This window comes from Ananas comosus, linkage group 11, assembly GCF_001540865.1.
Source record: "Ananas comosus cultivar F153 linkage group 11, ASM154086v1, whole genome shotgun sequence".
Taxonomy (NCBI): domain Eukaryota; kingdom Viridiplantae; phylum Streptophyta; class Magnoliopsida; order Poales; family Bromeliaceae; genus Ananas; species Ananas comosus.
The window spans coordinates 10,621,308-10,646,908 of NC_033631.1; the positions used below are offsets into that span (position 1 = coordinate 10,621,308).

Below are 25,601 nucleotides of genomic sequence, written 5' to 3' on the forward strand. Positions count from 1 at the left end.
AAATTTTCTTGCCCATCTTCCCCAACTACCTCAAATTTTCAAATGCTTCAACATTTTCTTTTTAATCCTTCTTTATTGGGCGAAAGTCCTTCCTCTCTTGATGCCATCTCTGGTTTTTCCTTCACACACCTTTCTCCGGATGTTAGTTCAAATGCATCTGTTTCACCATCTGAGACTATATCGACTTTTTCTTCCACCTTGAATCATGATGCCACACAGGTTAGTGATGAACATGCTGCCACTGTTGCTGGTCCACCTGAACTTCGAGTCTATACCAGACGACACACCCTCCGACCTTCTGCTGCTACAGCTTCACCTTCTCCTGTTGAGTTAACGCCTTACACATCGGACAGGCCACCTTCACGTCAGCCTGCTGAGCCTTCCTTACCAATTCGGGCACACTCTATGCTTACTCGATCTATGGCTAAGAATTTTGCTGGGTCTACCTCCTTCCTAGCTTCTACACATACTACTCTTCCTACTGAGCCTACCACTTTTCATGAAGCTTTTCAGAATGCAGGTTGGCGTGCTGCCATGGCTAAAGAATTTGATGCATTACTCACCAATGATACTTGGGAGCTTGTTCCTGCTCCTCCTCCTGTCAATCTTATTGGCTGTAAATGGGTCTACAAAGTCAAACAGAAGGCGGATGGCTCTCTTGAGCGTCTCACAGCTCGACTAGTAGCTCAGGGTTACAAACAACAACAAGGCATTGATTTTGATGAGACTTTTTCTCCGGTTGTCAAGCCGACCACTATTCGTACTGTTCTTTCAGTCGCTCTCTCCTCTGGATGATCCCTCCGACAACTTGATGTGAAGAATGCCTTTCTTCATGGCACTCTCTCTGAGGAGGTTTATATGAAACAACCACCTGGTTTTGTGCATCCTTCGCTTCCTAGTCACGTTTGCCGCCTTCTATAGAGTAGGATTATATAGTATGTAATCCTAGTTATACTCTTACTATAGTAGTCATTGTTCTCTTGTACTATATATATTCATTAATACAACTTAAGAGGGTATGCACTTTAGCCCTTCTTTCATGGTATCAGAGCGGGAATCCTAATGTAGGGATATCGATTCATAGCCACCATCCACCATAAATCTCACCTTTTTCTATAGGTGTTTTTTCTTTTAGTTTTCTATCTTTCCAGTACTGCTACAGTACTATCACTACAGTACTGCTACAGTATTATTGCTACAGTACTGATGCTACAGTACCAGCGCTACAGTACTGGTGCTACAGTGCTTCTGCTACAGTATTTCTGCTACAGTATTTTCAGCCTTTCTGTGATTCCTCTTTGCTCCTCTGGTGCCGCTCGGATTGTCCTACTGTTGGTTGCTCGTATTGCTCGGTTCTTTCCTTGGTGCGGTCGATCCTATTTGGTGATAAGTGGTTTCTCTCATGTGGTAGAATTCAGGTTCTTTTTTTATTCACATCCGCTATATTCCGATTTATCTTTCTTTCTTATCTAGTGGTGGATCCTTATCTTAAGGTAGTAAACATGTCTTCTTCTACCTCAAATTTGCCAATTGTTAATATCAAAACTCTCATACCACTAGAACTCACCGATTCCACATATCTTGTGTGGAAACAAGTCTTTCTTAATGTTCTAGAAAGTTTTGGTGTTACAAAACATGTGAAAGGAACTAGTGTTGTGCCTTCTCAGACTATCGATACTGCTGATAAGAAGGAGGTTATAAATCCTGAATATGTGAGTTGGAAAAAGAACGATACTACTATACTTTCATGGATTAATGCCACTTTATCTCTTAGCATATTACATATGGTTGTTTCTAGCTCACCTAAAACTGCATATGATGCTTGGAGAATTATTGAGGCATATTTTCTTGATAAGACTGCTTCCACGGCTTTTTCTCTAAAATCTGAATTGCGGAGCATCAAGAAAGGCTCAATGAGCATGAGTGATTACATGCAAAAGATCAAGACGATTGGTAATGCTCTTCAGGCGATTGGTGAAATCGAGTCAGACCATAATTTGGTCATGACTGTTCTTCTAGGGCTACCAGAGGAATATCGAGATTTTGTTAGTGCTCTAAACACACACAGAAATAAGCCAACTTTTGAACAACTTCGTCCACTCTTGATGCAAGAAGAAACAGAAGTTCAGCGTCGCACTAGTGTGACTACGTCCTCTGCTATTCCCACTATTGACGGTGAAGCTCTTTATGCCAATCGTGGACGTGGTAATCGTGGAGGCCGTGGAGGTAGATATCGTGGAGGCCGAGGACAACGTGGTAGATACTATTCTGGTCGTGGATCTCCTGGAATCTACCCACAGTCTCAACCCAATTATCCTCAACAATCTTACACTCTAAATCAACAACCATACATTCCGAAGTCCGGCATACAATGTCAGATATGTGGAAAGTTCAATCATTCTGCTCTTCAGTGCAGACAACGCTTCAATCATTCTTTCGCTGCTGATGAAGTTCCTCAGACCTTTGCTGTTATGAACCTTCACGAACCCGGTGAGGAAGTCTGGTATCCGGATACCGGAGCATCAAATCATATAACCGCAAGCTCTGGTATTCTCTCATTTTCTAAACCTTATAGTGGGCATGAAAAAATTCTTATTGGTAATGAAAATTTACTTGATATTACTCAGACAGGTGAAACTCAATTGAATACATCTTCTAACTCTTTTGTTCTAAAAAATGTTCTTATTGTTCCTACTATTAAGAGAAATTTACTTTCAGTGCGTAAATTCTGTCAAGATAATAATTCTCTTTTTGAGTTTGACTCTACTGGTTTCTCTGTGAAGGATAAGGAAACAGGGAAGGAGCTTCTTCGATGTCCTAGCTCGGGAACATCACTTTATCCAATTTCTTCTAGATTTGCAAGTGTAGGGAATAAGCAACAACTAGCTCTTATTCCATCTAGATTTAGTGGAGATGTCTGGCATAGACGGTTAGGTCATCCTAGTCTTCCTGTTCTTTCTACATTTATTAAAAATAATAAAATTNTATAATGAATTTTTATTTATTATTTTATTAATAATTATTAATTAATATTTATTATTATTTTTGATGTTAATTAATTACATAATATAATTTTAATTTAAAATTATAATTCTTATTCCTCTTGTTCCAATCTAACAATCCAAACACTATTTATCTTATTTCTAAGAACAACCCAATTTTCATCCAAACATAAAACTAGTCTAGTTCCTGCTTATACCTGAACTTGTACCTATCCATAGAACTAGCAGTTCTTACTTATACCCGAACCAAACGCAGTCTACGGGAATAGCATTTTATGTTCTTCATCTGTTATTGGTTTTTTCATAACTAAATAGACGTCTTAGCACTTCTCATTTACTAGTGTTCCAATTGTACATTTATTTCATACTTTTGCTTTGTTCCCGAAATATCATACTAAACTTACTTTCGAATGTTTGTGTACAGATTGGTCTTAGGAAAGGTTCTCGGTCTTTTGATGAAGCACGTGCTGCTGGATTCACTGAAGAAAATGGAACGTTAGGTGATATCTGGGAGACAGTTTCTGGCAGCGATCTTTTACTGTTGTTGATATCAGATGCTGCACAGGTTGAACTCCTATACATTTTTATCTTGTTGTACTTATGATTTTTCTGCCCTTCTTTGGCATGAAATAGTGTTCTAGTTATTCCATTTTTACTAGATATAAAGATGAAACTGCTGAGATCCTTTGTTTCTTGAGTTATGGTGGCAGAAAATTTTTTTCACCTTCAAACTAAGATAATGTCATAAATTAAATCTCAGCTTACAATTTTGATTAACTGATTAACTGGAGTTTTAAGAATCTTAACCATGTGCCTTTATTTTTTTGGTGTAAGACAGTACTTGCAGTATGTTACTTCGACTTGTAATTTTGACATTTTTTATGCTTTTTTTTAGGCGGATAACTACGAAAAAATATTCTCTCACATGAAACCAAACAGCATCCTGGGTCTTTCACATGGATTTCTTTTAGGGCATCTACAGTCCCTTGGCCTCGATTTCCCCAAAAACATCAGCGTGATTGCAGTGTGCCCTAAGGGAATGGGCCCATCAGTTAGAAGGCTCTACGTTCAGGGGAAAGAGATTAATGGTGCTGGGATCAATTCCAGTTTTGCTGTTCACCAGGTACTTTTTGCTTTAACTAATTGAGAAAGAGGCGTAATGTGACAAAATTTTGTGTAATCGAAACAGCATGGCTTTTCAGGGGTTCAACTAAAATGTTGTAAAGTTCATGGACCTACCTTCAGAAAAACCTGTATTTAGCGGCGTTGTGCTTTCTTTTATTTTTTTCTTCTTGTGCCTGTTCAGAAGTTCAATTGTCTTCTCTTAGAGTAAATTTTTGTGGTGTTGCTAAATCGTTCGTTCTTTATGTGCAGGATGTTGATGGCAGGGCAACAGATGTTGCCCTAGGATGGTCAGTTGCTCTAGGATCTCCCTTTACATTTGCTACTACTTTAGAGCAGGAGTACAAGAGTGACATCTTTGGGGAGCGGGGTGAGCCTAGCAGCATATTTTAATCTTTTTTCTATGTAATTTTGCAGTCCTTTGCTAAACTTTTCATCTCATTTAGGTATTTTACTTGGTGCTGTTCATGGAATTGTGGAGGCTTTGTTCAGACGGTACACTGAGAATGGAATGAGTGAAGAGCTGGCTTACAAAAACACTGTGGAGTGCATCACCGGAATTATATCCAAAACTATTTCGACAAAGGTAAACCAAGATGTGATTCTTATATTATGTCCTGTGAACTTCACTTAGGGCCCGTTTGTTTTGGTGTAAGTGGAGTGATCACTTCCGTTATTTGTTTTGGTGTAAGTGAAAAATATAATGTAACTCAAGTTACGTTAGAGCTCCACTTCACCTACTTTCGACTTCCGGCTCTAAAGTACCGAACTCGACTTCCATCACACTCAACCTTCTCTAAACAATTTATTAAACAGTAAAATCTAAACTCTACTTTCTTTATAATGGGTTAGAATTACCTTATTTATAATAAATTAAAATTATCTTTAAATAATAATAAAAAATTTAATTATATAATAGGTTAAATTTTATAGTGATAAATTTATTACTATATTTAGGAGATAATGGGATCCACTTACTTACATCAAAACAAATAACGGAACTAAAAAAACTAATTTTACCAGCACCAAGTTACATCAAAACAAACAGCAGAAGTGATTGAATTTAACTTTCAGTGGTACGAGTTACGTCAAAACAAACAACAGAAAAATAATCACACTTCAGGGAAACTCAAACACCACTACACTTGACTTACATTGAATCTACAAATTCGTCAATCCAAACGCTCCCTTACTTGAAGTATGTTATTGGTATTAGGGCATGCTTGCTGTGTACAATGCCTTGTCGGATGAGGGGAAAAAGGAGTTTGATATTGCTTACGGTGCATCCTATTATCCTTGCATGGATATACTGTATGAGTGTTACGAAGATGTTGCTAGTGGAAGCGAAATTCGCAGTGTTGTCTTAGCTGGTCGCCGGTTTTATGTAAGCTCTTTCGCTCGCTGTGTACAATATACGATTTTATTATTTGTTTTTCTAGTAGAAAATAACAGATTTTTCTGTTTTCTTAACTTTCCACGTGATAGGAAAAGGAAGGGCTTCCCGCTTTTCCCATGGGCAAGATTGATCAGACACGGATGTGGAAAGTTGGTGAGCGAGTACGTGCAAGCCGGCCCGAAGGTGACTTGGGCCCCTTGCATCCATTCACTGCTGGAGTTTATGTGGCTTTAATGATGGCTCAGGTAATGCAAACCCACTTTTCATGTCTATTTGTGTCAATTAGTTTAAGAGTCAGGACCCACCAATTTTGTTCTTTCTTGCTTCTCGAACCACTAACTTTAGTATATAGGAAAAACTGAGCAACTTCTCACATTGCAGTTTGACTCACTCGAGTTCAATTTGGTGCAAAAGAAACTGACGAGTCATGTTTTGCTATAAATCCTGATTTGGGGCTAAGTTAAATTTGGCCCACAATTTGATTTCGTAACAAAAAAGTTACCATAAAGTTAGATACTCGGTGAGTCACTTTCATCTTTTTTTGGCCCAAATCAAATTATATTTGCCATAGGGCAATACAGGAAGAAGTTACAAGGCTTCTTTCAAAATTAAACTTAGTGTGTCGATCTGCAGGTGGGAAAAAAAAGGGTTTTTTATAATTTTAATCATAATTTGATATGAACATGCATTTAAATGATTTGCTTGTTTCTTCCTTTATGATACGCAGATCGAGGTCCTAAAGAAGAAAGGGCATTCTTACTCGGAGATCATTAACGAGAGCGTGATCGAGTCAGTGGACTCCTTGAACCCATTCATGCACGCTCGCGGTGTGTCCTTTATGGTTGACAACTGTTCCACGACCGCACGTTTAGGATCGCGAAAGTGGGCTCCGCGGTTCGACTACATCCTCACCCAGCAAGCTTTCGTGGCCGTGGACAAGAACGCGCCGCTCAACCAGGACCTCCTCAGCAATTTCCTGTCCGATCCGGTCCACGGCGCCATCGAAGTTTGTGCAGAGCTGAGGCCGACCGTCGATATATCGGTGCCCCCGGATGCGGATTTCGTGCGCCCGGAGTTGCGGCAAACCGGCAATTAAGTTGTTTCGATGATTTGAGGAGGGTTAGTGTGATTTCGGGCTGTGCTTAGCATCTATCGAAAATGCGCTATGGTTTGAGATTTGTGGACTTTAGATCTTTAGGTGTTCTGTTGTGGGAGAGTTATTAAGAAGTTAAAATTTGCTAAGCTTGAGTTTGTAGTAACTTTCTGGAGCTATTTTGTTCCTGAGACAAATGATATGACTCTGTGAGAATAAGCTGGTAGCTTGTGGAGCATCAGTTCTCTTTTTCCTTCCTTGGAACCCTTATGAGGAAACTATTTATAACCATTTGATGATTCAAATCCAGTAAAATGGATCCCTTCATATAATGGGCCGGGGGCCAGCTTTGAGCCCAACAGGCTTGATATGTTAGATAATTGGGCCCTGCTAAGAAGGATTAACTAGGCCGAACCTTTAATTAAAAAAGTAAAAGGCTATTTTTTTTTTTATCTTTTATGATTCATAATTTTCATTCTTAGTGCCCATTTTGCCTGGAGCGGAAATTAGTTCTTCGGTACCCAAATCACAAACTCTTAAGTTTTGGACAAAAATTTTATGGGCATAGTTTCCAAACTAATTAGTTTGAAAACTATGCGGATCGGCGTCACGTGGCTGATCCGACGGCCACGGATGGACAGTTGCTTTTTCTCTCTCTCTAAAAACACAGAATTTTTTTTTTGTCTTTCCATCCGTGGCCATCGGATCGGCCACGTGGCGCCGATCTACATAGTCCAGGGGACTATGCCGATAAAATTTTTGTCCCTAAGTTTTGGTTTCATTTTGTTTTGATTATATATAGAGAGAGAAGGATAATATGTAATCTGCTTTATTAATTATGAATATGAACTAAACTATATTAGTGGGGCAACTAGGCTGCAGAGAGAGAGAGAGAGAGAGAGAAGCGAAATAACATAAAGTACAAGAAAAAGAGACGAAAAAAATATACCGACAAAGGCATAAAGCAGCTAAATTACTGACTGGAGCGTCTAGTAGTTAGTGAGTCAATTCACTGTCTTATCAAGGTTTGGACCATCCCAAGTGCTATTAACGGATCTGTATTTTTATATCTAAATACCAAAATATTTCTCATCCTCCAGATCACCCACAAATAAGCTATTAACTTTTCTATCTGAGGATTAGCACTCTTTCCCACACTATCCTAACTTTCCCGCCAACCTGCGAGTTAGACGTTTCTATCTTTCCCACACTATCCTAGCTCCTCTTTTTTTTTTGTTTCCTATGAAAAATTTAATATATCTATAGTGTGCTCCTCTGAAGCTATTTCTTTGTATATTCTTTTTCGTGCCTAAATTTGTTTATGTCTCTTTCCAAACTTGGTTTGATTCCAATCTATTTGCAGAGTGTGGCGTTTTTGTTTTGTTTTGTTAAAAAGAAGGTTCATAGGCAAAGTTTATATACAACTATTCAGAAAAAAAAAAAAAAAAAAACCAATATCAAAATAGTTTACACCATATCGTAAAACCCGTTTGCGGATTTTACTGAGTGGTTTCAATTGTACAATTTATTCTTCAATGGTTCTAATTTTTGTTTTCTTTAAGTATCTAACATTAAGAAGATAGTAAAATGCTATACTTTATAACCCATGGAATGATAAAATACAAATCATAAATTGGTAAAGTACCTCTTTTATTCTTTATGATGTATAAAAAATATCACTAAAGTAAAAATTACAGGAAGGAAAAAAGTACTACACTCTGGATCCTAAAGCAGTGAACTGTAATTGCATTATTATCTGGGTCCGGCTACTATACTATTATGAGTACGATCGCTTTCGTACTCATAAATCGTTTTCGATGATAAAGCTTCCAAATCGACGATCTATACCGTTAAACGTTATTTACAGCATTTAAAACTTCTAGAAATTAAATTTTATAATTTTTCAACATCATTTACCTTACGATCAAGAAGTCACAAATTTGACAATTTTTAATGACCGGTATGGAATACTTGCTAGTTTAACGGTGTAAAAGAATCGAAATTTGTTGAATTTTTGATAGAAAATTCTATTCACTACCTAGATAAAAATCAATCACTCCGAGGATCATCCTTTTTTAGGACGTCGTTCGATTTTGACCGTTCATTTTATGCCCGCTTGATGGACTTTATTATGATTTCGAAAATTTACGAAATTTATTTTCTAGAAGTTTCAAATACTCTAGATCATATTTAACGGAGTGGATCGTCGATTTGGAAGCTCCATCATCGAAAACAACTTATGAGTACGAGGGCTCCAATACTCATAATAGTATAGTAGCGATGGCCTTATCATCTGTATGAATTTTGAGAAAAGTATGAATTGAGATATGCTAAAATACTAGGAAATAAACAAAATAACAAGGAAATGATGATTGTTCTGCATCTACATGCTCCTAGTTCTTGCCCAGATTTGTTGTTTTCTGGTGGGTCTAGTTGCACACCAGAATCTAATTTTCTCATTCCATAATTAGAAAAGACAGACAACTGGTCCCTTTTTTTCCAACTGTAACATCACACTGTCTTATGGTACAGAGATATATTAGCCATCCATCTGTTTTACTGTGAATTGCTCAGGAAAATGCCCTTCTGGCATCCTGAAACTCTATTGATAATAGAGTAGAGAGAGAGAGAGAGAGGTGGATAGAGCCAAGATGGATAAATAAATATTTGAATGATGAGCTCCTTTATCCTTTTCTTATTGGACTCTTTCTGTATATCTAACTATATTGGAGGTATCGGACGAATCACACAGCTTACCAAATTGTCTCAGCGAGATTTCAATAAGGTGCTTTCAACGAAGTAATATGAGCAACTGGATGAAAAAATATATTAGTTATACTCCTTTTTGAAGTGTACAGATGTCGTTACTTTGAAGCACTAAGTATGTGAAATCTTCTATACCAAAGTCGCTATATCACGACAATAGAGGGACTACCCATGCATCTTTATCCTTATAATTTTGTAACATTTTAATAATCCCACGGAGAGTCTTATAGATTTATAAATAATGGACACACTAGTAATATTAACTGGCCTGGCTAAAGCATTTTAAGCCGGTGATTTGGACCTAACGAGTTATTATTATTAGGGGTCGGATCGTTATAATTTTTCTCTGCAATAATAATTCAGAGGTGCTACAATGTATGGAACAAGTAATTAGCCGCAACATCTATCCTTTTCATCCAGCCATGCAGTTGCTGGGCTTCACATGCATTATGCATGATTCTGAGCACGAGCTTTTTTCCCTCTTTTTATTAAGTAAAAATGTACAAGAATTATTTAAACTATAGGCCATTTTATATAATTTGGCTTTTCAATCCTTTAAAATTTTGATTTTATTATTTTATCTTTTAATTTATTTGATTTGAATCGGTCAAAGACATTTTGACTTTAAAATTTGAATGTGTTCTTTATATTTTAAAGTTTAATTAATTAGTACACTTTGTATAATTATTATAATTACTATAATTTAATTATAAATTTATTAAAGTTAGTCATTAGTTTTAATTTGAAAGGCAAAGTGCTGTTGACTGATTCAAATCAAACAAATTAAAAGATTGAATAATAAAATTAAAATTTTAAATATTTAAATATTTAATTCAAAATGATCTATAGTCTAGATAAGTTTTATATATATATATATATATATATATGTAATTTACTTCTAGAACCCACCAAAAGTTGGCTCACATATTTAAACAAACGCATAATCCCAAATATTCCGTAATTGTGGCAAAAACATAATCAACCAATCACTCAACCAAATAATAAAACTTGGATCCAATAAGAATTAATTGTTCGCTTTTGATATATATATGCTCAAGTAACATAACACTATATCCACTGTACCTAGCTAACATAGTTGGTTAAAGATTTGATGATTAATGATATCTGAGTTTCTACGTTCAAAATTTAATTATTTAATATTTCTAACCGAATTCATTTTTAAAAAAGTTAACTTAGGATTAATTAATGCCTAATAGCTAACACAGTTGAGCTCTCAACTTATTAATCTAAAAATAACTCAAATTTAGAAATAAATATATGAAAGGAGTTAAGTTGAAGGGCTTACTTTAAAAATGGCCATTTGTTGAGGGGTCACCTGATTAACATATTCCTCTCATCAACTCACTGTATTGTATAGGGTTTTTTTTGGCTGAGAAGGTAAATCAATGGATGCATTGGATCCCTTCATACATACATTTTTTATAACATTATTCTTTAAACTAAATTCTAATATTAATTTGATGGCATAGGATAATATAGTTTTCAATTATAATTAATTTTTGCTCAATATGGAACTACATATTTGACCCTTCCTCATGAGGCAAATAATCACATCCACATATAAAGGGCTCTTTGGAGAAGCAACTTTGTTATATAATTATTGTTTTGCATGCTTGCTTTTCTTAGATACTTCGAATTAATCATACAAATAATGCTTATTTAGATTCCTAGAATCACTTGTGTACTATAAAACTGCTTAATTTAATTAGCCCTAATTGGTTGTCACAAGCTTTTCATTTTTTGCCTACATCTATGGAGAAAAATTAAATAATTAGGAAACAAAAAACAATTACTAGATATTTAATTGAAACTGATTGATTGTATTATTAAATAATATGAAACAACTATTATTCTCTAAAAGCTTAAATAGTATTTTAAATATTTTTATATTTAATACTTTTCCTTAGGTCTGAACTCGAGAATTTTCGCTAGGCCCATGGCGTGAATTTGAATTAAATAGGAGAAAACAGTAATTTCACAAAGATAACGGCTATTGCTAATAGTTCACAAACAGAATTTAACTCTAGAGATATATTTGAAATAACTTGGAACGTAAAAAAGTATTTTTAATATTAGCCTTCTAAGAGGAGCAAATCAAAAAGTCGGAAACTTTTCAGAGGGTATATAAGCAATTTTCCCTTAATAATACTAGGAGTTTAGTATGACTGAAATCCAGAACCTCCTATTCTGATATAATGGTAAATAATACGAAACAACTGTTATCTCTAAAAACTCAAGCTTTTAGAGAACGGTGTTTTAAATATTTCTATATTTGACATGTATATTTATAATTTCACTAGCTAGCTGTTCATACTTGTTCACAAGATTAATGACATTCTTAATTTAATCTTCGATTAGTCAACAATATTTGAGGTGTTTGCGGTGTTCTTTTTTCCATTCAAAATTTTTGAACTTTATCTCGGTGGCTTTATGCTAATTATTAATTCCACTCTATTTTCACTCTTGATCCATGCCAACATGTGATTTTAAAGTAATTACCTCAATTAATCACTACATTTATAATTATTATGGACTAATTATGAAGGTTTTTTTTTAATTATCATAAACTATAAGCACTTTTTTCTGATAGAGTTTTAGTTCCACACAGTGAACCTACAAAAAAAGAAGAGACCCTCTTTGGACATAAATAATTCACTTTTCAATATGCATCTTTTTTTGGAATTAAAGGGTTTTGTCTTTTATTTTCTCTCTTTTTTAAATTTTTATAAAGGTAAAAATATGAAGAATTTACCTAAACTTTGATCCGTGTTGATTCAACTATTCGACTTTTAAAATTTTAATTTTGATACTCAACCTTTCAATTCATCTGATATAAGTCATTTGATGGTTCTTACGGTGCAAATTTTAACCTCATTACTTACTTTAATAAAATAGAGTTGCATAAATTATATAAAACATGCTAATCAGGCCTCAAAAGATTAAAAATATATTCAAAATTTAAGAGATTGGATAAGAAAATTTAATTTTTACGCGTGAAATAGTTGGATCCAAAAGATTATAGTTCATATAAATTCCATACATTTTTATCTTTTTATAGGTTGATTGGATCATTAGCCTTTAAAATAATTAAGTCTTTTTTTTTAGCACTTTACAAATTCATTAATTTGTCCAGTACAAATGTTTTTAAATGCCTCCATGATCTTCATTATTGCAATAAAATGGTACATAAATAGTATTGGGGACCTGCATTTAAATCGACGTGTCATTGTATCGCACAAATCACGCAATTTAATTCAAAATCCAGTAATCTAGTACTACGTTTTGATCATTTCAAAGATCGACCCAGTAATTTACTTTCCTTACTGCATTAAAAGTGTGCAAATTGTTGTACTCAAATGTAGTACATGCTTTGTAAATAACATACAATATCATATTTGGATTTAAATTGGAACGTGGTACATATATAATACCCGATATCTTAATGGATACATCCGTTTCCGGTACGGATCCTACCAAAATCCCTGTTAATAATGGTACTAATCCGAGCCCTTGTGGTTACCGATAAGAGCCTATTTGGTATTAAGAACAGTTTGATCTAAAAAAAAGTTAGAGAAAAAAATATATATCGAAGTACATTTTTCTATTCTTCAATAACATAATATAAATTATATTTTAATAAATGAATCAGCGTGATTTACACAACATAAATTATATATTTTGTTGTCATACTTTGTTTACGTGTAATCCTAAATTGCATTTTCTTATCTCTAATTTTTTTTAAAAAAAATTATAATTAGATGGAAATAAAAAGTAGAAAAAAAGGGAGAATCCCACTTGTCCTTTACCCATTAATAAAACAAAACGACAAAAAAAGACCATGATCACGCATAGGACATTATCTCCCTAGGCCCGTATAATTCAGAACAATCATATGTTAAAAAATACGTACATATGTACTAACTCCTCCAAATAAATAAACAAGTACAGTATATTTTAATTTACTAATTAGTACAAGTCATTTGATTACGTACTAACTATTATATTAGAGCGCTAATCGGTGGATTCAGAACTAAACTAATCCATTTTTGCATGAAAAACTGCGTGACGTACCCTCGTGGCACACAAACAAAATACAATGCGCATGATTATATCAAAACTTAATATATATATTATGACACGCATATCTTAAAATATATTTTAATATTGTTGTTAAATCAGGTTTATATAAATAAGAGTTAATAACAAATAGCATATATATATCTCAAGTTTCAAAAGGTGAACCATTACCAACTAAGAGGAGAATAAATTAAATGGATTCATTAATATTTTTCTGATGTATATTCAGAGGATCATCTAATATTATTGTTCTTATTTAAGTACCAAATAAACATGATTAAATACATTGTGGTGACAAGGTGATCAGCTTCATTTGCACGTGCATTAATTTTGACGAGTAAAATGACGTCACTTATTAGATCAATATTATAATTAACTTTATATATTTTTAAACTTAATACTATTTTTCTTTTTCTTTTTTTTTGAGGCATGTGCTCGAAACCAACAAATATTAATATGGAAGTTGTATAAAAATGTGTTTCTATATTTTAAGAAGCATTATTTATATTATCGGCAACTTATGATCTCACATATAATTTATTAAATAAAATTCCAATCGTGGTATTTTGATGTTACAGGTGCATCAATGTAGAAATAGCTAATGTTATATTGCAAAAGACTAAATTAGCACTTTAATTTGGGATTAAAATTATAGTGCCCACAGTAACATACTAACTGTTTAAATATTTGCTTTTTATACTTCTTTGGCGAATTTACAAAATCATACCGAAAAACAACCAAGTTTAGCGCACGAAACTCAAAGCATCCGACGAGTGGAATTTATCTCGACACGAATCTTAAAGCGCCGCGCCCTCGAGATTCGTGGTGCAACGCATGGGGGGGCGGTTCGGGTGCGCTACGGCCTACGGCTAAGTTCGGTGGTCCCGGTGCACCGGTCCCATTTTCCTGGTCCTTTTCCTTTTTTCCACTTTATTTTTTTTCTCAAAAAAAAAATGATCGTAATTATGGGGACGTCCCCGCACCGTGTCCAGCGAATATGTCCTTTTATGGGGACGACCGGACGAATTGTTCGTACGCATAGAAATGTTCGGCAAAATGTGTACCCATCGCGCTCGTACTGTTTCAATATCATTACCAATATATTTTTAATTTATTTTATATATAAAATAAATAATTCAGTTTGCAAATGATAATGGAATGATCCACGTAATTAGATAAAGAAACTGGGTATGGGTATTTATTAAAGAGCAATACTATTTATACATTTCAAATGGGATGTAAATTATACAACTTATTATTCATTCTATATAAAAAAAATTCATCTTATTTCTAGAATACGTGGAATATACAATTTACATCTAAAAAAAATTATTAGAAGATTAAATGGTATTTTGCAAAAATAAAAAAATAGCAGCTATTTAAGATAATGAATGAATAAATTATAATATATATAAAATTCTTTAGGCGATGAACTGTTAAAATAAAAAGCTATGAAGTAAGGATCTTTTTAGCCTAACCATTGGTGATCTTAGACCGTCTTCTATTTATAATTAAAATTTATTTTAAGCGTTACAATTTTATATATTTTCATGTCATATTACGCACTTTAATTTTTTTTTTTTAACACCCGATAATTATTATACTAACTATGACTTATTTTGAATGTCTAAATAAAAGTAAATTTGAACATACATGTAGTCATAAATAGAGATAAAGTCGCATGAAATTTATGCTGGAAAAATATATCGTAGATGACTACATCTTAAGTAATGATTTTTATTATTCTAATACAGAAAAAATATGAGACTTTTGTTTTTTCAAAATAAAATTTCTCGCTAACAAAAAAAAATAATCTACAAAATGTCCCCGTCTCCTACTCCAAATCTATAATTTTATGAATTTTTTTTTTAAAAGCCATAATTTTATTTATTTCTTATCATTTGATCAGATGATTCAGATCAAGTGGACGGCAGATACGGTCCACCGCATACGAAGCTTTATGCGGATAATCGGACTCCGCTTTAGCGAGGATACCTCCGATATCCGTTAAAAAGAGGAGGAGAATCCTCCGATGACGTCAGCGCGTGGAGCGGATCTTAGCGCGACGCCACGTGGCTACAAGTAGGATAAGTGGGCCCCCACGTCCCCACTCGGTGGGTCCCACCTTGCGAATCAATCGGAGCCGTACAAATTTTGGTGGGTCTGTTAACGACGCCCGGCCTATTTTATATTGGGCTTTAGTGTATGCTTAGGCCCATTTCATTTGTTATTATATACTTTTTTCTTGTATATCCTAGAAAATTATTTTATGATCTCCAAATTCGGAATTTATTACTCCCATGTTGTGGCTTTAAGTATGGATTTAATTTCTGTGCACTTATTCAAATTTGAAATTATTAGAGTGTGACACAATTACAACTCCAATTTGATGGTTAACATGTTGTTTATAGTATATCAAAAAGTGGACGACGCTATTATATTAGAATAACTATTTGTTGTAATTATGATATAACAGTTTGTCCATGTAGCTTAGATATGTTGCCAGTTACTGAGTAACTGATGACCTTAGCATCGTTGTAACTTGATTTTACTAGTGAACTGTAATTATACCAATCAACATGTATATAGGATACTCACGTAGGAAAAATGAACACCTTTTCGGTGATTATCGAAGTTATTTGATAAATAATTAAAAGATTACAAAAATCAAAATGATTTAGAAAGGATTGGACTGTACAATGGTGGACCAAGTTCGTTAATTTTTTCCCCGAATCAACTGAACAAGTTGAATAATGGACCATCCAGGGACGGAGCCAGGAGGTAAGGTTCCACCGTTCGGGTGGGTGGTGGCGGCAAGATTTCCGTTTCAGATTGTAAGAAAAGGAGTTTGTTAGGTTTGCTGATCATCTATTACTAACGACGACAGTGACAATGTGCTCAAAAAGAAATAAGACTATAAGAGCTGAAGGAAAAAGACCGAAGAGTTTATGAAAAGATTGGGACATAAGTTTTATTAAAAAAATATCAATTTGGGCGCCCATAAAGCTAAAATTTGTAATATTTTAATTTTTTTATTATAAAGGATTTATATGTAATTTTTAAAAGTTGAGCAAAGCCATGGTCACTGTGAGCCTCACTATGGCTCTGTCCCTAGGACCATCTATGAATAGTAAGTATTAACCAACTATTTTAAAAGTATGTGCAGAAAGAAAAAAAACGCATTTATCGTACTTAGAGGCTCAGCTACAACATTCATGAATTTTGATCTAATTAAATTTATCTGGACGTTAGATCTATTATGGACCAAAACACTTCTCAACTTATTACTATTCTGGACTTATTACTGTAGAGCAGGAAGTTGGATCTATTTTTAGCTAACACCATTATACTAAGCATTTTCTCTAAATTTGGAAAATTTTGTAACAACACAACATTACCTTTTTTTGTGGTTTAAATTCATTTTTGGTGATGATTCTTTGACTTTGAGGTAGTAAATGTTGAAAATTTGGCTTATTCTATTATAGTGCTTTACCCTTACATGTTGTCAAATACCTTTTGATTAGGATATCTAATTATAGGTGCCCTAGCTAAAAAAGCCTATAATATGGTCCATAACCTATAGTTACATTGGAATAAATATTATTACTCCATGATGAACATAAGATTATATTATATATAGTAATGAAATGCTCATTGCACCTTTCCGTTACGATAACCATAGTTTAGTTGCATAATTAATATCTACATTATACAATTCACAATGGAATTTGTTTATTTCAGTGCCACCTAAGTGTTTACAAATTAATAGTTTATTAAAGGATTAATTGTGGGCATTAACAAATTCGAGTAGAAATTTATTGTGTAAATATCAATTTCAATTTCAATTTCAATTTCATAAGAATAATGATTTTAGAAGTACTAAAATAATCGCCATTTTTATTTATATAAAAAATAGCAGAGTTTTAAATCTAATTAAAATAAATTACTGGAAATATTATTGCAAAAAAAAAGAAACTTGTTCTTTTATTAACATTTCCCAAATTAAGAAAGCAATTGTTGAACATGCATGCGAATAATGAATTCCTGAACCTAGACCTCCTCGAAATTAATAAATAGTAAATGTTGTAATTAATATCTAATAATGGCCCTAAAAACCATAATAATTAGGGTAAATTTCAATTTATCATTAAATATATTTTTACTTTATCACCATTTGTTTTAAAAAATTACACAAATACAGCGATTTAGCACGTTTTACACTTAAGAATACTATAGTTTTATTTTTATTTTACTATAAAATTTTATTATTAGACAGAGTATCATTCTATAGCTTTCAAAAAAATTCACTTTACTATTTTATATGATAGCAGATTTTTTTTTGGTAAATTAAAAAATTAATTACAGAATAATTAAGTATAAGTTTATAAAACATGAAACTAGAGGGGGCTAAATTGAAGTTTATGGAAGTAATTAATAATTTGAGCCGGGCCGGTAATTCTTATAGAACCGGTGAACCGACTCACCGAGCCGGCCTGGTCGAGCAAGCAGGCACCGGCTCACCTTCTAACGGCGTTTGCCGATAACGGGAGCCGTCTTAACGCCGTTAGTGGCGCCGTTAAGTGCTCCGCTGGGGAGCGATCGGGTGCGCTTAGGGTTCGCTGAATGGGCCAGCTGGCACGGGCACGCCGCACATGGCCAGCTGCCCCCTGTCTCGTGCCAACTCGAATTTACCAAAATGCCCCCCACACCGCTAAGGGTTTTTTTTTTTTTTTTTTTTAAACCCATTATTAATCAAAATTGTTTATTAATTATTTTATCTGTTCACTGTGGTGGAAATTCAATGCCCGGGCCGGTTCAGTGTGTTTCTTCAACGGTGGAAGAAAAAGTGATATTGTTTTTTAGAGGTGGGGGGTGTTTGGAATTTATGATGTAATGGAGGGTATTTTGGTCATTCTACTTGTGGTGAAATCTTGTAGTCTACTGGCTTGCCGGGGTGCTGAAGGCTCGAAAGTACGAAATCTAGTCGTAAATTATTTTATAAAAATTAATTAAAAATATTAGAAAATAAAGAAATATAATTGGTTATTATACATTAGAAGGAAAAAAAATTGATATGAATAATTAGAAATTAAATAGATAAAAAATATATTTTCTGTATTCTATTAGTGTAGAAATTTTATAATTAAAAAATGATCTCTTACTCCTTTTAGCAACAAAATAAATTTATAAATTTGCATTTATCTTCGAATTTATTTCACCATTAAAGATTCGTGGGAATAATAAAAATTTTAAGATACATACCTGATATTAAGACTTGAGCACTAATCACATAAAAATCTTAATCCATGCGTAATGTAACGTGGATATATAGAGTAGGGCTAGAATACTTTTACAAGTATCACCCAAGTGATACTTGTATGTTTTTAGTCATTGGATCTACTTTTTGATTACTAATAGTCCTTGGATCAAACACTTTTCCACCTACCACCACCTATCACCAACCTACCACCATCATCTCAACCTCACATCTCTCCATCCAAGAGCTAAAAACACACAAGTATCACTTGGGTGATACTTTTACAAGTATTCTAGCTCTACTCTGGATATATATATATATATATATATATATATATATATATAGAAGAGAGAGAGAAGAGAGAGAGAGAGAGAGGAGAGAGAGAGAGAGAGTTGAGCTAGATACTATCGAAGTAAACGAGCCGTTTGACTACCGATTTGTTTTTAATGATAGAGCTTCCAAATTGACCATCGGCTCCGTTAAATATGATCTAAACCATTTAAATACTAGAAATCAAATTTCACGCACTTTCGATATTGTTTTTATCCATCAAGTGAACAGAAATGAATGGCTGAAAATGAATATTCTTTAAAAAATGATGATAGGAGTATTGTAATCAAGATCAAGAGTATAGATCTTGTTTTAAATAGTTTATAAGAATTTTCTATAAAAATTCAATTGATTTGGATATCTTATACCGTTAAACGAGAAAACACTTCTTATCGACCATTAAAATTACAAATTTTGAAAGCCTTTGATCATTAGGCAAATGATGTCGAAAGATTTGAAATTTGATTTCTAAATACTTCAAGTGGTATAGATCATGTTCAACGGAGCCGATCGTCAATTTGAAGCTCTATCATCGAAAACAAATAGGTAGTAAAACGGCTCATTTACTATCGATAGTATTCTAGCAAAACTCTCTCTCTCTCTCTCTCTCTCTCTCTCTCTCTATATATATATATATATATATATATATATACATAGAGTCCGGCTACTTATACTATCGATAGTATCAAGCCTTGGTACTATTGAGTTTCTACATTAGATCTACCCTTATATAATATATATATATATATGTATATATATATATAATATATGTATTATATATTATATATATGTATATATATATATATACATAGAGTCGGCTACTATCTATCGATAGTATCAAGCCTTGGTACTATTGAGTTTTCTACCATTAGATCTACCCTTTCATCATTTCTACCCGTTAGATTATACTATTAAACCAACCACCACTCAACCCTAGGGGACACTATAATCCTAACCGCTCATCTATTCATCCAACGGCCGAAAACTCAATAGTACCAATGGCTTGGTACTATTGATAGTATAGTAGCATAATTCTATATATATATATATATAGAGAGAGAGAGAGAGAGAGAGAGTTTTGCTAGAATATTATTGGTAGTAAACCGAGCCGTTTACTACTGATTTGTTTTCGATAATAGAGCTTCCAAATTGATGATCGGCACCGTTAAACATGATCTAAACTATTTAAACTATCTGGAAATCAAATTTCACATATTTTCGATATTGTTCTCTTGTCCATCAAGTGAACAGAAAAATGAATGGCTGGAAATGAATATCCTTCAAAAAGTGATGATATAATTTTTAAATTTGATATATAGAATCTAGATCTTATTTTAAATAGTTTAAAGAATTTTCTAACAAAAATTTAGTTGATTTGAATTCTTCTATACCGTTAAACGAGCAAACGCACCATATCGGCCATTAAAATTATAGATTTTGTGACCCTTTGATCGTTCAGTTAGTGATGCCAAAAAATCATGAAATTTGATTTCTAGGTAATTTAAATGGTCTAGATCATGTTCAACTGTGCCGATCATCGATTTGGAAGCTGTATCATCAGAAACAAATCGGTAGTAAACCGAGCAGTTTACTACCGATAGTAGCCCAGTCAAACTCTCTCTCTCTCTCTCTCTCTCTCTCTCTCTATATATATATATATATATATATATATATTTCTAAACAACAATGCAGCAGGATATATCCGGTGGTCCACAGGCGATCTAGTGCACCCGGTCCACGCACCAATTTCCCGCAAAACAAATGCAGACAACGGGGTTTCTCGTGAATCTAGAGAGAGAGAAGAAGAAGAAGAAGATACATAGAAACTAGAAAGAGTGAGAAGTAGAGTGAGTGTGGGAGGAGGGCAAAAAGGGAATTCACATCCCACCTCTTATTTGTTCCCCCTACTCCTCCCTCTTCTATTTTTTCTTCTCTCTCCTCCCCCTCTGCTTCTTCTTCATCTTCTTCTTCTTCTTCTTCTTCTCTCTCACTACCCATCTCCATATCTACCCACATTCATTCCCTGGTTCCTCCTTTCCAACTCACGAGATCCCCAATTCCCCATCTCCCCCACTTTTCCTCCTCTCTCTCTCTCTCTCTCTCTCTCTCTCTCTCTCTCTCGTCTATGTCCTTGTTCGCATCTACGAACCCACCATTTTCCTCCTCGCGCACCATTCTCTGTGCCCATTGCGATTAGCTGCGTGAATCGACCCCAAAGTTGCGAACTTTGGCGCCGCGGGAGGGTCGGTGGAGAGAGAGAGATCGGCGATGTCGCGCTCCGACTCGGCCCGGTTCGACCCGGACAGGCTCGACGCGGCCCTGCGCCTGGACGAGCCCAACAAGCCCGACTCCAAGCCCCTCCCCGACCTCGGCTCCCCCGTCTCCCCCCTCCGCCCCCGCGGCCCCGCCCCCGCCACAAGCGGCAGCTCCGGCTCCTCCGGCTCCTTCTCCTCCAAACCCCCCTCCTCCTCCTCCGCCGCCGCCGCCGCCTCCTCGGGGCGCCGGAGCCACTCCGGCGAGCTCCCCGGCGGAGGAGGAGGAGGAGGAGGAGGGGGGAGCACGGCGAGCTCGCCGGCGACCAATGTGCTTCCCGCGGGGAACATATGCCCCTCGGGGAAGATCGCGAAGATGGGCGCCGCGGCGCCGCGGAGCGATGTGCTTGGCTCCGGGACGGGCCACTACGGCCACGGGAGCATAATGTGGGGCGGCTCCGCCTCCGCCTCCGCCTCCGCCGCCGCGACCTCCGGCGACTCCCCGTCCTCGTCGTCGAAGCGGGCTCCCACAGCTGCGACCCTACAAGACGTGATCAAGGTCGGGAACGAGCACTACAAGAAGGGGAACTACGCGGAGGCGCTCAGGCTCTACGACCGGGCCGTCGCGATGTGCCCCGACAGCGCCTCCTGCCGGAGCAACCGCGCCGCCGCTCTGGTCGGGCTGGGGAGGCTCTGCGATGCGGCCAAGGAGTGCGAGGAGGCCCTGCAGCTCGATCCCGCGAACACCCGAGCTCATCATCGCCTCGCCTCCGTAAATCTGCGGTGAGCACGACAATGCCTTGCAATTCAGATTTGATCTCTCTGTTTATTAGTTCACTGTATTCTGTTATATCATGATCCATTTCCGATATCCGATCCCGGGGCGACATTGTTGTTTTCGCGCATCCCCTGCTGTTTGGTGTGAGCGCGTCTTATGCGAAAAGAAACCCTAATTTTTCCCTGCACAACGCATTGTGTATAACCAACCAATTGAGGATACGCTTTTAATCCCTAGTTTTCCTAAAATTGCTTGTTGGAATCACATTGTGTGAAATTTGTTGTTATAGGTTAGGGTTGATAGCGAATGCGAGGCGGCACATCTCACTAGCGGGGCCGGGGCAGCAGCCCAATCCGTCCGAGTGGAAGAAGATGCAAGAGGTGGAGCGGCATTTGGGGAGGTGCGAAGATTCTAGAAAGGCAGGAGATTGGAAAAGCGCGCTTAGAGAAGCCGATGCCGCCATCGCTGCAGGAGCCGACTCTTCCCCATTGGTAAATATAATTGCAAGTTATATCTCGCTTAGTGCGATTTACCGACGCATTATTTACCATTCACTTGGAATTTGCTGCAGCTCTTAGCGTCGAGGGCAGAAGCCCTTCTACGCCTCCATAAGCTCGAAGAGGCTGATTCGAGCTTATCGAAAGCTCCTAAATTGGAAAACTCGTCCTCGTCTTCCTCATCAAGTAAATTTTCTGGGATGCTATCCAATTCCTACATCTACATTGTTCAAGCGCAAGTAGATATGGCATTGGGAAGGTGGGATTTTTATTTGCAATTAAACTCTTCAAATTTTTTCAGTTAATTTAGAATTGGCTTTTTTTTTTTTTTTTCCTTTTTCGTTTACAGGTTTGAGAGTGCGGTAACAGCAGCGGAGAAGGCGAGGCAGGTAGATCCTGGAAATATTGAGATCTCAATGGCGGCGAACAATGTGAGATTGGTGGCGAGGGCTCGAGCTCACGGAAATGAGCTGTTTAAATCAGGCAATTTTGCTGAGGCTTGTATAGCTTACGGGGAAGGACTCAAATATGATTCATATAATCCTGTTCTGTATTGTAACAGAGCCGCTTGTCGGTTCAAGCTGGGACAGTGGGAAAAATCTGTCGAGGACTGCAACGAAGCCCTCAGAATACAACCCAGTTACACAAAAGCACTTCTAAGAAGAGCTGCTTCCTATACCAAGGTGAAAATTCTTCTTCTCTTCTAACTCGTGTTGTTTAGGATTTGTATAAATTGCACTAGTGGGTCAATCTTACCTTACAACATAGTTTCAGTAATTCTAACAGTTTGATCCCTACCCAAACCTTCATTATTAGATGTAAATATCCATTTTAGCATCATCTTCTTTCCATGTGATTGACTTGTGCACGCCTCATATGCTAATTTTGTGGACATTCCCATCCTACATAACCTAAGAATATAGAGTGTAAGATGGCAACAAAATGCAAAAACTAGGGACCTGATTATAATAGTTGAAAGCTCTAATAATGCTCTAATACCTCCTTAAAATGTTGCGAGACCCAAGTACAATTTACCCTTGAAATTTTGCTCTGGTAGCAACTTTTTGTTTCCCTAGAGAAAGCTTGTTTTGATCCTTTTTTAAACCGATATATAGCTTGAGCGATGGGTTGAATCTGTTAGAGACTATGAAGTTCTTAGAAAGGAACTGCCAGAAGATACCGAAGTGGCCGAAGCCTTATTTCATGCCCAAGTCGCACTGAAAACATCTAGAGGCGAGGAAGTCTCCAATATGAAGTTCGGTGGTGAGGTTGAGGACGTTACTAGCGTGGAGCAATTCCAAGCAGAAATTTCTTTTCCTGGTGAGCTTTCTTTTTCCGTTGTTTACTGCTCCATTTAAAGTTTGTTGGGCCATTTTTCAGACAAAAGTTCAATCTAGTTGGATGTTCTTTTCAGCTTTGATAGTATGTCAGTGTGATTTTAATCTATTTATATCCAACTGCATATTAAATGAGGCAGCACTTTCCTACTAACAATGTCATATCTATTTAGGAGAGTTATTATTGCTTTATGCTTTCTTTTTAAGTATACTAAATTACACCATTGAACACTGAACAAATTGCAAATTTGCTGACCTAGGTAACATTTTGTGATATTTTTAATTACCAATGGTGTAATCTACCCTATTATTTTCACTATGGACGTTCCAAACTACTGCTTATTGGAGGGAAGGGGTATGTCTAGATAATCAGAAACATGTTTTTAATTGCACATGATTTAAGAACCCAATTTACTGTTTCTTGCTCGGTCATCTTATTGCGATAATCTGTCAAATTTACAGGAGTTTCAGTTGTTTATTTTACGGCGGCGTCGAATCAGCAGTGCACCCAAATTTCACCTTTTGTGGATGCTCTGTGCAAACGATACCCATCCGCCAATTTCCTTAAGGTGAGTCCATAATATCTGTAAAAATTCTTTACTCCCTTCCATTTGTCATCTTCCTTGTGCTTTATCTTGGGCTTCTTTTTATTCGAAAGGTCGACATAAATCAGAGCCCTCTGGTCGCAAGGGCGGAGAATGTGAGAATCGTCCCAACTTTTAAGATCTACAAGAACGGGGCGCGGATGAAGGAGATGATCTGCCCCAACCAGCAGGTTTTGGAGTACTCAGTGAGGCATTATAGTCTTTAGCAGTGATGTTTTGAAATGAAATGGTTCCTTAAATATATCCTTCCCTCCTTGGCCATAATCTATTCAAAACCATAACATGAGCCCCATCAATCCAACCAACATGAATTTTTCCTCAGCCAAAAAGAAAAAAAAAAAAGAAAAAAGAGCCAGAGCCATAGAGAGAGACCACCCCATTTTTTCCTCCTTTTTTACCCTTATTTACCTTTTTTTCGTTTTACTTGATCTTTACCCATCTTATCAATTCTTTTCTTCTGTGACTCCTCTCTCATCTCTGCATGTCAATTCCAATTCCATTCCCTAGTTAGCATAGGATACTCTTCATTTTGGTTTTATACCCACCCACCATTTAATTCTTCTTGAGAAGCCTATTTGTACTGTTCATTTACTTCCTCTAGAGAGAGAGAGAGAGAGAGAGAGGGAAATATGGCTGGTTGAAATTTATTACATGTATATATGGTACACCAAAACATGAGAAGCCATAGTGGAGGTAGCACAGGGCTGGGTTTTTTTTTCTGCTTAGAAAGAGAGAGAGATAGAGAGGTCATTGCTGTAATTGCTGCTGCCAGTGGTGGCAACTCTGATATATATGCTACATTTCTTTCAATAAAAAAGCTCAAAATTCTTTCTAACTTTACCTAGTTTATTATAGGGCCTTCTTATTTTGTTTTGCTATAAATGTTAAAGCTCAGAAAAAATATTACTGTTGAACTTTTTTTCAGTGAGAGAGAGAGAGAGAGAGGGAAAATTAGGGAAAATTTTTTTAAGTGTGGTAAACACACTGCAAATCTAAGTATAGGCCCACATGAGTGACCTCAGCTTCAGGAAAATTTTAAGTTTGCTCCAGCTCTTGTTTCTGATGATG

At 36.0% G+C, this 25,601-nt stretch overlaps 2 protein-coding genes across 2 annotated transcripts; both read left to right on the top strand.

Annotated features, from left to right (window-relative positions):
• LOC109717717 lies at nucleotides 958-2,977 on the top strand. Its single transcript, XM_020243595.1, has 2 exons — nucleotides 958-2,547; nucleotides 2,784-2,977. The coding sequence occupies exons 1-2, from the start codon at nucleotides 1,503-1,505 to the stop codon at nucleotides 2,786-2,788; spliced, it is 1,050 nt and encodes a 349-aa protein (XP_020099184.1). The 5' UTR covers nucleotides 958-1,502; the 3' UTR covers nucleotides 2,789-2,977.
• Nucleotides 20,905-25,368, top strand: LOC109717377 (TPR repeat-containing thioredoxin TTL1-like). The gene is made up of 7 exons (XM_020243136.1): nucleotides 20,905-22,099; nucleotides 22,384-22,585; nucleotides 22,666-22,850; nucleotides 22,941-23,274; nucleotides 23,707-23,911; nucleotides 24,391-24,497; nucleotides 24,587-25,368. Exons 1-7 carry the CDS (start codon nucleotides 21,333-21,335, stop codon nucleotides 24,737-24,739), a joined length of 1,953 nt encoding a protein of 650 aa, XP_020098725.1. The 5' UTR covers nucleotides 20,905-21,332; the 3' UTR covers nucleotides 24,740-25,368.

Bases quoted from the DNA above. Each gene is read 5' to 3' on its own strand.
- LOC109717717 (XM_020243595.1), top strand. From the start codon at position 1,503: ATGTCTTCTTCTACCTCAAATTTGCCAATTGTTAATATCAAAACTCTC.
- LOC109717377 (XM_020243136.1), top strand. From the start codon at position 21,333: ATGTCGCGCTCCGACTCGGCCCGGTTCGACCCGGACAGGCTCGACGCG. The intron at 22,100-22,383 runs GTGAGCACGACA...TTGTTGTTATAG, and splicing joins CTCGCCTCCGTAAATCTGCG to GTTAGGGTTGATAGCGAATG. The intron at 22,586-22,665 runs GTAAATATAATT...AATTTGCTGCAG, and splicing joins GAGCCGACTCTTCCCCATTG to CTCTTAGCGTCGAGGGCAGA.